The sequence below is a fragment of the Felis catus genome, chromosome D1 (genome assembly GCF_018350175.1).
Source record: "Felis catus isolate Fca126 chromosome D1, F.catus_Fca126_mat1.0, whole genome shotgun sequence".
Taxonomy (NCBI): Eukaryota; Metazoa; Chordata; class Mammalia; order Carnivora; family Felidae; genus Felis; species Felis catus.
The window spans coordinates 10,223,165-10,237,258 of NC_058377.1; the positions used below are offsets into that span (position 1 = coordinate 10,223,165).

The 14,094-nt window shown below is 39.1% G+C and overlaps 2 protein-coding genes across 10 annotated transcripts in view; both read left to right on the forward strand.

Annotated features, from left to right (window-relative positions):
* Nucleotides 1–1,214: 1,214 nt before the first annotated feature.
* On the forward strand, nucleotides 1,215–6,428 carry TEX12 (testis expressed 12). Of its 8 annotated transcripts, none has more exons than XM_019811286.3 (7): nucleotides 1,931–2,019; nucleotides 2,624–2,731; nucleotides 3,129–3,198; nucleotides 3,771–3,849; nucleotides 4,637–4,748; nucleotides 4,840–4,891; nucleotides 5,659–6,428. In XM_019811286.3, the coding sequence occupies exons 4-7, from the start codon at nucleotides 3,787–3,789 to the stop codon at nucleotides 5,801–5,803; spliced, it is 372 nt and encodes a 123-aa protein (XP_019666845.1). In that variant the 5' UTR covers nucleotides 1,931–2,019; nucleotides 2,624–2,731; nucleotides 3,129–3,198; nucleotides 3,771–3,786; the 3' UTR covers nucleotides 5,804–6,428. The 8 variants fall into 8 exon arrangements, with proteins under 8 accessions (XP_044894231.1, XP_019666845.1, XP_006936691.1 ...); XM_045038295.1 differs by having other exon boundaries at nucleotides 2,010–2,127; XM_006936629.5 differs by lacking the exon at nucleotides 3,129–3,198 and having other exon boundaries at nucleotides 1,937–2,019.
* Nucleotides 6,429–8,322: 1,894 nt separating this feature from the next.
* BCO2 (beta-carotene oxygenase 2) overlaps nucleotides 8,323–14,094 on the forward strand; it is a 46,140-nt gene continuing 40,368 nt past the window's right edge. Inside the window, exon 1 of one of the 2 annotated variants that reach the window (XM_045038291.1) lies at nucleotides 8,323–9,209. In XM_045038291.1, coding sequence (XP_044894226.1) covers nucleotides 9,191–9,209 — 19 coding nt within the window. In that variant the 5' untranslated portion in view covers nucleotides 8,323–9,190. The remainder of the gene's footprint in view (nucleotides 9,210–14,094) is intronic. The other variant, XM_003992357.6, reaches the window with a different exon arrangement.

Genomic DNA, 14,094 nt, shown 5'->3' on the forward strand with positions numbered 1-14,094 from the left:
AAGTAGGCTCCACACTCAGTACAGAGCCCAGTGTGGGGCTCGATCACACAACCCTGAGATCAGGACCTGAGCTGAAATCAAGAGTTGGTCGCTTACCCTACTGAGCCACACAGGCGCCCATAAAGCACTAGACAACTCTAAAACTTTCCACACACTCTCATTTCTTACTCATTTAGTTTTTACAACAGAGATAACTATTGTTTTTCTTAGAGAGATAGTGAGCAGGGGAGAGGGAGAGAGAGAAACCCAAGTAGGCTGCATGCCCATCCTGGAGCCTGACCTCATGACTGTGAGATCATGACCTGAGCAGAAATCAAGAGTCAGAGGCTCAACTGACTGAGCCACCCAGGCACCCCAATGGAGATAACATTTTAAAAATAAAATGTCCATGGTGTTCTCTTGATTTGGTGTAAACATGTATGTATTAGGTGGAATTATTTTTCCTGGAGGTACTTTAAGAACTAGATAACTACCTCTTTAGATACCATACAACGTGAAGGCTAGAAGAGGAATTGGATTTAATAGGCTATTAAAAATAATAGTGACAATAATGTTAACAATGCAGAGGAGTGGGCAACTTTATAATTTGCCAAGTAAGGGCATTAAAAATCTTAAAAGTCTTTATATTTTTATTTTATGACAGACCGTTTTAACACCAAAAAAACTAGGAAGGACATGTATCAGACTAAAGGACAATTCTTTCAAGTGAATGCTGTGGCTTTATGAAAAACTCATTACTTCCCCCCCCCTCATTTTACCACACATGGGGAAAATTTCAACACAGATTGCTATCAGTCCTCAGACGGTGATAGGGATTCCAAAAAGACTGTCAAAAACTGCACCCTAATCATCTAGTCGATTAAGTAACTTCTATTTCACAACATTAGCAAATCAAATTAAACAGAGTACCTAATTTCTGGGAACTTACTTAAAACGAATGGCTTTTTCACAAACAGCCGATAAATTACACACACACACACACACACACACACACACACACAATTCCCGAGTCTTTATGACAATTAACATTTAGGTAAGCCAAACGGAAAAACCATGTTAAGTTACATACAGTTCGCTAAGGTGTGAGTGTGTGTAACTGGCATTTATTAGGGGTTATTGACCTTTGTTTTATGAGGTCATATTTTCCCCCTTCCACATCAACTAACTGGGCATAACTTTAGAATGTCTATCTTTGAAATTGCAGGTCAAAGTCACCACATGAGAGCACTCATGAGACTAACTTCCAAGTACATGGGCCACGTATGTTACAAAATTTTTTGAAATCATATTTCAAAATATTGACTAAACCTACTAGCATATCAAGAAAGCAATCTTCCAAAAGGGTGTGATTCTGAAAGTGTGGTTGCACCAAAGAAAAGGAAGCGAAGGAACGGAGGGTCTGGGTCTGGAAGTTTCGCTCGAGAGCCAGCGGGAATTCAGCTTCAAACCCCTCCTTCAAACGTGCCACCTGGGACAGGATGTAACTTTTACTTGAAAAGTAGTGTCAGGGGTCCCATGTTCCTTTACTGAGATTCCAAGCAGGTGAGACACACCCCAGCCTCTCTTGGGCAATTCTAAATTCATGTTCTTTCTTGAGAGACTAGACTCAGATTCTTCCCACCTTCCCCAAATACACACGTGGAAGCAAGGGTAGATTTTTATTTCAGAGACTCCAAGTCCAGGGGGACAGCGGGAGAGCAATGGAAGTAAGCTACCCCTTCGTGAAGTGCATGAGGGCTTCCCCCCCTCCCCCCCCCCCGTGCCCCCGCCCCCCCACCCCGTCCCCTCGCCCCCCCCACCCCGTCCCCTCGCCCCCCCCACCCCGTCCCCTCGCCCCCCCCACCCCGTCCCCTCGCCCCCACACCCTCTAGCCAGGCTCGAGGCTGGCCTCCAGGGCGGCTGCGCGGTCCATCACGTGACCCTTGCGCTGCCCGCTGGGAGGCCGCGGAGGCCGCGCACTCGCATGCGCACTCGCGCGCACTGCGCCTCCTCAGTCCCATGCTTTTGCTGAGGAAGAAGGTGCGGACGCCATGTAGTAGCCCAGGCTTGGGGTGGGGCTGGAGGGATGCGTGCCCTTGAGAGTGTGAAACAGCGCAGTAAGAGGATGGGCGCTTCCTCTCGGGGACGGTAATGGGTCTGAAACACAACTAGGGAGGAAAGGCAGCGGGGAGGGAAGTGAGAAAAAAAGGCAGGTGAAAAGGCCTGAGGGGCCCACTGGGCGTTGAGAAGAAAGAGAAGACTAGGAGAAGTTGCGTAAGACACAGGGGCAGTGCCGTGTAATGTCTAGGGCACCAGAGCATTGGATTGCATCGTGGGGTTTGTCACAGGAGCACTTCCAGCCTCTTGGGGCAGCCCTGTGGAGTCCGCTGGGACCTAGGTTCTGACAGAAAAACGGACTTGTTTTTGCAGAGGCACAGTTACCTAGCTCTAGAAGTTTTCATTTCGTCGATATGCACATTCTGTTACTCTGGGAGAGCAGAGAAGAGGTGTAGAAGGAAAAGGGAAGAGAAAAAGGGGAAGGGAAAAGAGAACGGCTTTCACGTTGGCTTCTCTTTTCGAACTTCTCGAGGCAAAGTGAGCGCTACTGGGCATGCGTAATATTGTCTGCGTATTATCGTTACAGCTCTTGACGCCTAAAGGTGCTGGAAGGAGTGCAGGAGCGCTGTAGGGAATTTACCAAAAGGACATCTTTCTCTATTATTTGTTGTTGCTGTCTTTGTGTCTTATTTATGTGAGTATGATATATGACTAATCAAACATTCATTTCAATTATCCAGGACCAGAGTTTAAAGCAAAGTAAATTGGGGGTGCCTGGGTGGCTCAGTCGGTTAGGCGGCTGACTTCGGCTCAGGTCATGATCTCGCGGTCCGTGAGTTCGAGCCCCGCGTCAGGCTCTGGGCTTATGGCTCAGAGCCTGGAGCCTGTTTCCGATTCTGTGTCTCCCTCTCTCTGACCCTCCCCCGTTCATGCTCTGCCTCTCTCTGTCTCAAAAATAAATAAACGTTAAAAAAAAATTAAAAAAAAAATAAAGCAAAGTAAATTGATAGTTGAGTATCATCTCCTGAGATGTAGAGACTCTCCCGTTGTAGTTGTTTACATTTCTCGTTAGTTTAAATGTAATCTTTCAGATTCCTGGAGAAGTGATCTTCAGAATTCATGGGGAAGTAATTTAAAAGGAAAGTTTGATGCTATATTAAGGTAAGATAGGACAGTAGACATTCAGGTACCAAGAGGTTGGTTCTAGTCTGGCTCAGTTTTACTTGTTTGAACTCGGTCGACGGTCTCTGCTCCTGTTTTCACATCTGTGAAAAATGACATTGGATTAGATGAACTATAAGATATATTTCAATGTTAAGATTTTTTTGAAGGTAGAAGAATCTTAAATTCTGGCAGAAACAAGGCAGAAGTGCCAAAGAGACTAGTTTGGCTGATCCTATGTAGAGGGAGTAGATGAAAATCATGGGAACGATAGATTGGCTGCAAGTGATCTAGGACTTTGGATGCCATTCCATGGAAATTGAATTTGTTCTGGAGCAATGAATAGTGGGAAGGTTTTTGAGTTGAAGAAATACAGTAATCAGAGTTTTGAAAGATGGCCCAAATAGCAGTTGATAGGATGGGATAGGGAAGGGAGAAATTGAGTTGTTCAGATAAGTGACAGATAATGACAGCCTAAATTAAATCAGCCGGACTGGAAAGAAAGGGGAAGATTCAAAAAAGCTGTAGCATGCAGTTTGTACTTATATTTGGCATTCCTCTAAACTTTGCAGCCCTTGCCTCCAGAATATGATGGCGAGTCAAGTTGTAAAACCTGATACTAGAAATTGCAAGAGACCAAGAGAGCTGGAGGTAATCTATATGCTCCTGGAGCCTTAATCTTTGATTTTATTTTTTATACTTCTCAAATATTTTCTAGTTCAGAAAATTCTGTTGATCAATGGAATTTAATGTTTTCATACTCCCAGGACTGGGGTTGTCCCAGCAGGAACTATGTTGACTCTAGCTGCTTTTTCATTAACTAGTATAGGCCTTCAAGAAACTATTGGGAGACTTCTTTGTTATAATTCGTGATGTAGAGACAGAAATGGGTTCATGTTCATGCATATGTGATACTTGGGTTTTAAATAAGTATTTTGCTATAATAAGGATACCTAGGTACTATAGTTGCTGATATTTTAAATTAAGAGCATTGTATCCTGCTCTTCTTCACTACTACCTCCGCCAGTTGATCTGTTTGCATTTGGAACATTATTTGCTTCCTTAAAGATTATGTAATCTTGCATAATTTTGCCAGCATTTGGCTATTGTCTAAGTGAAAGTTTTACTATATTGCTATGGGAATATCTACCAGTGCAAGATACAGGAAACTTTTTCCATCAAGGGATTAAAACCATAATCAAAGTCTAATGTAAAACCAAAGTAAAATTTAGTATGTTGAACAAGGTGCTTGTTAGGCCTAAAAGTTTTCTTGATAATAAAATTTTAAATGGCTGATTAGGACATGAGCACATATAATTTCTAGCATGCGTGCTTTTTTTTCTGAAAGATGTTTTATTTGCCTTTTTGGACAGCGGAATGCATATGTCCTAAGGATCTTGTTGACTGTTTATCTATTTTCTTTACTTTCTTCTATTAGCCTCAAATGCCAGATAGTCCACATCTGTCCTCTCTTGGAAAATCAGATTCCTCTTTGTCTGAAAGCTCTGGACTATTTTATAAAGATGAATCCCTGGAGAAAGATTTGAATGGTGATATATAAAATGCTTATATTTCTATACATTGATTTTATAATACAGAAAATTTGTTACAGTTCATAACTTGGTGATTTTTTTTGAACAGACATGAGCAAAGAAATTAATCTAATGTTGTCTGCATATGCAAAGATCTTAAGGCAAGTACTTATAGCATAACCTCATGAATCTTTATCTTAGAAATAATTTTTTTCTGGAAACTCTGTAATAGGAAGTTTAATTCAGTGGTTGCAGACCTATCCAGCAATTGTAATTTCAGTTTTTTTATTCTATCTCATTTATAATAGATTAATTGGTTATTTTTGAAGATTAATCCTAACTTTTCCACTAAACATCCTTTGTTTTGTTATTACCAGAGCTTAATATTAGGCTGGATATATTTTGGTCTCTAATTAGATGATATAACATTTAACATGTTACGAAAAAACTTCTTTGAGAAAAATGTCATTTATTGAAGCTAATGATAATAAGAGTGATATTAAATATAAAATATTTATGAAATATTTAAATATTATGTCTGTATATTTGAGGACTGACTGAATTTAAATATTTTATTGGTCTGAGATTATCAAGCTTATTAGGTATTTGTTTTTTAAACTACTGGACAATCATAGTATTCGGATGATGGTTTGTGTGACTGTTAAAATAATGTATGTAGTTTAATATTAGAATTATAATGTAAGATACATAGTTTGCCCTGTCAGGAGACTTTGAATAGTTAAAAATATTTATGTGACTAATTTAACTTTTACTGAAGTGTTTGTAAATTAATGAAGTTTTTTAATGTGCAAAGCTATTTAAATGAAGTAGCTAACTAGTATAGACATAATAAAAAAAATCACTATGATAGTGTCACTAGATGTTATTACTATTTAGTTTAACATAAAAACTTTTTTTTCCTCATTAGTGAGAGAGCAGCAGTAGATGCATCTTATATTGACGAGATAGATGGACTCTTCAAAGAAGCCAATACTATTGAAAACTTTCTAATACAAAAAAGAGAGCTCCTGAGACAGAGATTTACAGTGATTGCAAACACACTGCACAGATAAAATTTGTACTTAAAATAAGCTGAGAATTTAAGCCCATTATTGTTGTATTAAGAGAATGACATTTATGCTCTGACACCTCTCTAGTTATTAAAGAAACTGTGTACCTTAAACATAGAAGGGAAAACTGCTTGAATTTCTTTTCTAGATTTAAAAGGGGCTTTATGCTGGACAATAATATGAAGTATGTACCTTTTTTTTTTGAGGCTTAAATATTTGGCATATTTCATAAAAGTGTAAATTATTTAAATTATATGTAGGTTCTTTTTTTTTTCCTTAAACCTCCTAGCATTTCTTAAATTTCTAAAAGAGGACTCAATGAGTTAATTGGGTAATATGTAACAATATTGCACTTTTTCTTTGCAGTACTCTAAGTAGCAGATAGGTAGCTATGGAGATAGTTTTAAAATTTTTTTCATGGTCAACTTCATAAAAAAAACGAAACCTAAAGATAATTTGTCCAGTGTCACAATATGTAGTAAGATATAGCTAAGCTATTGCTATTTAATGTTACCATTTGATTATTTTCTCTATTAGTTACAATATATGGCTAATAAAAATTCTTGGTTTAAAATTATTTTCTTGTGGTAAAAGTGATAAAATAAAAACCAGAAATTACTAATCAGAACTTTATATGAGTTGGCTTTTTTACATATCAACCTTATCAGTGGTGTAGTTAATAAATTATACTTAGAAACCTTAGCCATTGTGTGATATGGGATAAAAGTTAGTGATCCACAAGTAAAAATTGGCCAAACAAGAAGACAACCTTGGTAAGTCATTTCAAACCTGTTATGATTCATTAATTGAATTTCAGTTAGAGGATCTCTAATGCTCATCTAGCTAAAAAGAAAAAAAAAACCTATAAAAAATGTTCAAAGGTATTGCTATGATTTTATTGAAAACTTTTAATATGTTATATAATTATATGTGATAACTATGTTAATCAGGTTTTTAAAAATCACAGCACACATTTTTCAGTCATATAGATCATTCAATCTATTTTATGTCTATTTTACATATATAAGCAATCACAAATTTGTGCATGTTTATAAACAACACCACAGGGAATTTGATATTCTTCTGGTGGACAGCATGTGTGCCTTGCTGCCTTGTAAATGTAAAATCTAATTTGACTGCCAGAACAGCAATCAGATTGCTATTTTAAGGCAAATATACCACATAACATAAAAGGATTGAAAACTGTAAAATAAAATGTTTACTAAAAATATGGGTTAGGTAGAAAAAATTATTGGATTTGTGGAGGGATATGCTAATGACACAGGATAGTTTGGAGGTCAATGAAGTAACTCTTAGAAATGGAATTTTAAAATAACAGTGTAACCAGAAGACTATATTTGAGTTGATATGACATATCACCTGGATTTTGAGTTAGTCTGTTACCTTACAGAATTTTTTAATGTTCTAAAAACAAAGATGTCTCTACTGGCATATCATAACTAAGAAATGTTCCGGAGTTACTGTTTTCTAAACATTAATTACTATTGAGAAAGATAAGGTTAACAGATTGTTTCAGAGTACATTTCATAATATACTTGTTATATCTTGTTAGTGTCACCATTGTTCAACATCAGGGTCTTTCCTGTGCAGTTCAGAGAATTGGTCTGATCATTTCATTTGGTATGATTAAGACTAGGGTGCCTGGGTGACTCAGTCGGTTAAGCCTTTAACTGACTTTCATCTTGATCTTGGCTCAGGTCTTGATCTCAGGATTGTGAATTCAAGCCTGGTGTTGGGCTCTGTCTTGAGCATGGAGACTCCTTAAAGGAAAAAACAAAAAACACACCTAGGGAACTGATTTTTAGTCAAAATGTGTTTAGTAGGATAAAAGTTCCTAAAAGCCTAAATAAGACGGATTTTTATTAAATTTTGATGTCTTTGGTACCATCCACATAAGCAAGAATAATTCTCTGAATAATTAACAACTGGAGATAGGCTATTCCAGAAATACCATTGCCTTTTAATTTACACTTCTACTATCACTCATTTCAATAAAATTCCACGTGTTTGTAAATAACTTGTTACTGGTTACCAATAAAAATATATATTGAATATCTTTGTACGCCATACTCTGCTAGGCATTGTGGGGAATACAGCATAATTTAAGATACTTTTTGTTCTCCCTTCTGACATTTGTAACCACTCCTTTCTTGAAATACATTTACATGTCTTTGGTAAGAAAACATGATAAATAACTGTTGAAAAATAGGGGTGCCTGTGTGGTTCAGCTGGTTAAGTGTCTGACTTCGGCTCAGGTCATGATCTTACGGTTCATGAGTTTGAGCCCTGCGTCAGGCTCTGTGCTGACAGCTTAGAGCCTGGAGCCTGCTTTGAATTCTGTGTCTCCCTCTCTCTCTGCTCCTCCCCTGCTCCTGCTCTGTCTGTCTCTCTCCTTCAAAAAATAAAACATTAAAAAAATATATATATATATATATATATTTCTGTGCAGTACTAGTTAATTCCTTTTAGTTGGAGTTACTAGAAGGCATTTGGCAAAGGGGTCAGAGAAGTAGTAAAATGGGTTTTTGAAAAGAAGGAGGGTATTTCAGGCAGGGGAAAGTTTGTTAAAATGGCACAGAAGAACAAAAACACAAACACATGGTATGTTGGATAGGCTTTTTCCTAAAGTGAGAATTCACAGAAGGGAATAGTGTATCATCTAAACCACTAGAGAGGAGGGATTGAGTCTTGTTTTCTTATATTCTCAATTTGTAGCACAGTATTTGATACATTGGTGCTCAAAAGTGTTTGTTAATCATTATACATTAGGGCATACCTTCACAGGGCCTTATTCATACTAGATTATCAGAAAATGTCTTGTAAATTAAATAAATGGAAAAGAAAAGGAAGGATGATATGGTACAAAGCAGGCAGACAATGGAAAGGTAGGTTGTGGCCTGATTGTAGAGTCCTTTATTGACAGACTACATTTGGACTTTATTCTGTAAGGACAGAGATGTGAACCTTTCAGAGGAGAGGAGCATCATAATGAAATGGAACCCATGGATCAAGGGGCTTCATTGTAATGTGACAACAAGTTTAAAAGAGGAAAGTTTAGGAAGGGAGACCGCTATTGATGGTCCAATTTCAGAATTTCAAACAACTACTTATCATAGGTTGGGATACTTCTTGTGGAAAGGAGAGTAAAAGTTTGCAGGCATCTGGAAGCCCTGCCCCTTTACCACCACCTCCCTGCCTCCTGCCCGCATTCCCTCCTTTCCTGTCAGCGAGCCAAAGACAGACCAGGAAGTGAGTGTGAGGTTTTGGAAATCGCGGATCTGTTGCTACTGAATGTAATACCAGAATGTTTTTTCAGATCTTCATTTTGTCAGCAACCTTTCTACCATTGCAGTGGGTTTCCTTTCTGTGATGATACGTTGGATCTCAGGTAAGGGATTCGCCCCTTTCTCCTCCCCTTCTTCCTCTTCTGCCTGCTCAGGCTTAGAACTCTGTGCCTCTTTCCTGAAGAATACTGGGGGCTTCTGAACCTTTTCACTCTGTGTGTAGCAGATACAGACAGCGACACCACAGAGCTGGGAGTTAACGGAAGGCTGAGTCAGGATTTGTTTACTCGTCAGGGAAACAGCCTTTCGTTTGCATACTTTACATAACATGGGGCAGGATTCATGGTTTAGGGATTCTCTTGTGTATGCACTAGGAAGAATATTCACAATTTAGACCTGTCTCAATTGAAAATCACCGCTACACTTCCTAATATAAATGTTTGGTTCTTTTATTTGCATCCTGGGGGACTGCCTTAAAACCTCTGGTTATTGTTTTGTAGCTTTCTATTATAGCTACTATTGTTATATGATTTTCTTTCTTGAAATTGGCTGATGCTGAGCTAACAAATCATACCGATATGCACTAGAAAATTGTTGAACAATTTGGTGGTTGCAGTATGCAAAGCAATGTGTTAGGTACTGGAGTGGGAGTAAAAACAAGTGACTCTGTACTCAAGGAATACCACTAATAAAGTATATTCATCTTTATTGCACAAGACAGAGTAAGGTAAGTGCCCTAACAGAGCTGAAATAGATGCTGTGTGAGTTCAGACTAAGGAGAATTAGTTCTTGCTATAGGAAATGGGAATGTTGTGTTTATGAAGTGGGTGACATGGGTACTGAATCCCAAAGGATGAATAGGGTAAGTGAATTTCACCCGGAGGAGATAGGAAATACCCTAGTTGAAGAGACAGATATAATTTTTTATTTATTCTTGAGAGAGACAAGAGAGACAGAGTGTGAGCGGGGGAGGGGCAGAGAGAGGGAGACAGAATCCTGCCCAGGTTCCAGGCTCCAAGCTGTCAGCACAGAGCCTGATGTGGGGTTCAAACTCCCAAACCGCGAGACCATGACCTGAGCTGAAGTCAGATTATTACCTGACTGAGCCACCCAGGTTCCCTGAGAAGGGTATAATTATGATGAGGAGAAGAAAATAGGAAGTGTTTTAGTTTGGCTGGAACAGAAGACCTTAGTGCGGGGGCGGGCAGGGGTAGTTCTGGACAGGTAGGTTGGTGTGAGCCTGTGCAGTGCCTTCAGTGGTTGGCCAAGTGGTTTAGACTTTACTTGGTAGACAGTGAGGAGTCATTTCTGAAGGCTTTTGGAGGATTATATGATACAATCAGATCTGTACTTAGATTAATTTAGTAGCAGTGCTTCCCAACTTTTTCCACATGATACCACGCATAGAAAGTGATAATATTGGGGTGCCTGGGTGGCTTAGTTGGTTAAGTATCCAACTCTTGGATTCGGCTCAGGCCGTGATCTCATGGTTCATGGATGGAGACCAGCATCAGGCTCTGTGCTGACAGCCAAGGAGCCTGCTTGGGATTCTCTCTCTTCCTCTCTCTGCCCTTCCCCTGCTCACGCATGCACGCACACACTCTCTCTCAAAATAAATAAATAAACTTAAAAAAAAAGAGAATGATAATAACTCTAGCTCACACTGGAGGAAATTGGGATCTGGAGCTCCATGAGCTGTTTAAAACTGGAGGCAATTGGCCTGGAGCCTCTGGCCATCCCACCTGTTCGGAGGCTCTGGCATAGGAGATAGCTTCCCTATCTAATTTCATCTGATTAAGAGGCTGTGATAATATCATCTAAGAGGTTGTGAGGGCCTATATTAGGACAGTAGAAAGAAAGTGACTGATATGGCAAGAGAAGTGGAAGCATCAATGCTGATGAGGACAGGTTTGGTCCAGAAGAAAAATTGGAGGTGCTGCCCAGGTGGGGTGGACAGGTAAAAATCCTTTCAAAGGATTTGCCCCCAGAAACCCTTGTAAACTGAGCCCTAGTAATTTACACCTACCCTATATCATCCCCTTAGCATTCTCTTCCTGGCCCTGTCCTGGTGTACTCAGCAGAACTTAACCACTTAGTGAATGTGAGGGGACAGTGAAGAAGAGGAGTTCAAGGCCCACAGAGATTTTGAAGCTAGGTGATTTAGTATGTGGGAAAAATTGATTTAGGAGGGGGAAAATGAAGAATTCTCTTTTGACATGTTAAGAATCGTCTGCAAGAAGTACTTGGTGAAATTAAGGGACTAGATGAGACTACTGAGGAAGTGTGCTGACATTAAAGAGTAAAGATCCAAGATCAGACTTTAGGAACACACTCCTGAGGTGATAAGGGGAAGAGGGGCTAATAAAGGGAGTTAATAATGTTTGCAAATGCTCTACTATCGTTATATTTAGTTATGACAACCAACATAAATAGGAAGAATTACCTTTCTTTTATCCCCATGGCACCCCATTTTATCATTGAAAACCTTGAGGCTCAGAGTGGTTAGTAACTTACCCAAGGCTGTCAGCTAATAAGTGAAGCTAGCAATAAGCAAACAAAGAGGGAGCAGGGAAGTTAGAAAAGTGCAGTGTCTCAGGAACCAATAATAGAAAGGGGTTTAAGGAGGTCTAGAACACAATATTCAATGTTGTGAAAAGTCTGAAGAGTATATAATAAACTGCCAATAGTATGCTATGGAGTACAGAATGTATACACACATAAACTTTTTCTAAAATGTAAGATGTTTTAAATTATTGAATCTCTATTCAGACCATTGTCCAATCAGCGTATTCAATGTAATTCTACTTAAGTGAGAGGAGTAAAAACTGACCTCAGGATATTTATGTTAATCAAAGAGGAGAGTGAGATGAATATGCAGAATATAAATAAAAGTAGTAAGATAAATAACCAAGGGTTTCCACCTTCCAGATTTGCAAAACATCCTGTTTATACCTCCACTTCCAATAGTGTGGTTCTCATATTTTAGTGTGACTAAGAATACTTGCTTGCTATACCCTAGAGATTCTGATTAGGTCCAAGATGAAGTCCCTGAATCTCTATTTCAGCAGTAATATCTATTTCTGTTCCAAGTAGTTCTCAGACTATACTTTGAGAAACAGTGCTCAAAATGTGGATTACAGTATAAATGGTCTGTTTATTAGGCAGTGAATTCCTTTACATCAGGTTTAAAAAAATTTTTTTAAGTGTTTATTAATTTTTGAGAGGGACACAGAGAGCACAAGTAGGGGAGGAGCAGAGACAGAGGGAGACACAGAATCTGAAGCAGACTCCAGGCTCCAGTTGTCAGCACAGAGCCCAATGAGGTGCTCAAACCCATGAACCATGAGATCATGACCTGAGCCGGAGTCAGACTCTCAACCGACTGAGCCACCCAGGTGCCCACATCAGGTTTTATTTTTTAAGTCTATCCATTTATTTTGAGAGTGTGCATGAGCACATGTGAGCAGGGCAGAGAAAGAAGGAGAGAGAATCCCAAGTAGGCTCCATGCTGTCTGCATGGAGCCCAACATTTGGCTGGATCTCACAAACCATTAGATCATGACCTGAGCTGAAATCAAGAGTCAGACTCTCAACTCACTGAACCACCCAGCCATCCCTACATCAGGTTCTAATACTTTTTATCCCTTACCTGTTACCCCTTTGTTGAATGAATACATAATTCAAAGGAAGATGATATTACATCTTGTTGGATTGATTGTTAAAAGCTATGGAGGGGCGCCTGGGTGGTGCAGTCGGTTAAGCGTCCGACTTCAGCCAGGTCACGATCTCGCGGTCCGGGAGTTCGAGCCCCGCGTCAGGCTCTGGGCTGATGGCTCGGAGCCTGGAGCCTGTTTCCCATTCTGTGTCTCCCTCTCTCTCTGCCCCTCCCCCGTTCATGCTCTGTCTCCCTCTGTCCCAAAAATAAATAAAAAACGTTAAAAAAAAAACGCTATGGAAATAATGATAGCATTTTTTGAGTATTTACTATTTTCTAAAAACTTTACATAACCTAACTCATTTATTATTTATAGCCATATTATTATCCTCATTAGAAAGGTTATTTATTTGGAAAACAGCAGGCCAGGATTTGAACCCTAGCAATCTGCAGCCAGGCAGGACCTGGGCCAATACTCTTCTTAAATATTACAGTATACTTCCTCTTAAAGGAAGTAGCATTTGAGATAGAATTTGAACAATACTAGAATTTCCTTAGGGGTAGATTAGTAGGAAGGGCATTCAGGGTAAGAGTCAATTTTATTTGGGAATTCAGAAAATAGTTGGGTTTGACTGAATTGTTTATTATTGGAAAGTAGAAGGAATCATGTACTCTAAACCAAGTTTTATGAAGATTTGAAAGAAATGGGATAATAGACATAACACTGTAAAATATTTGGCTAAAATAATGCAAATCTCACTTCTTGAGAAAAATAGGGTCTCTATGTGTTAGTTTTTCTAGTTTAGACTTCGGTGTCACTGTTAAAATTTTAAGTAAAATAAGGCACTAGTTAATTATATATCTGACTATCCCTCTGTGTTAGGCAACACTACCTTGTGAACGAACACGAAATAAATATGAAGAGGGATAATTAAAAAATTTTTTTTAGTATTTATTTTCAAGAGATAGACAGAGTGCAAGCAGAGGAGGGCAGAGAGAGGGAGACACAGAATCTGAAGCAGGCTCCGGGCTCTGAGCTGTCAACACAGAGCCCGATGTGGGGTTCAAACTCATGAACCGTGAGATCATGACCTGAGCCGAAGTCAGATGCTTAACTGATTGAGCCACCCAGGTGCCCTTAACAGGGATAATTTTTACCTTCTTATTATATAATAATGATTTTTTCTTCTTGTGGCTTTTGAACTTCAAGTAATTTCAGACCAAGTATCACTGCTTAATTTAATTTATGATACCCTTCTTTTAGAAAATGCCATGCACATTCAAGTGTATGCCATTAAAATGGAAGAAGCTGAACTACAGACCCTACTAAATTC

Bases quoted from the DNA above. Each gene is read 5' to 3' on its own strand.
- TEX12 (XM_045038293.1), top strand. From the start codon at position 2,066: ATGCGTGCCCTTGAGAGTGTGAAACAGCGCAGTAAGAGGATGGGCGCT. The intron at 2,128-3,770 runs GTAATGGGTCTG...TAAACTTTGCAG, and splicing joins GGCGCTTCCTCTCGGGGACG to CCCTTGCCTCCAGAATATGA. The intron at 3,850-4,636 runs GTAATCTATATG...TTCTTCTATTAG, and splicing joins AGAGACCAAGAGAGCTGGAG to CCTCAAATGCCAGATAGTCC.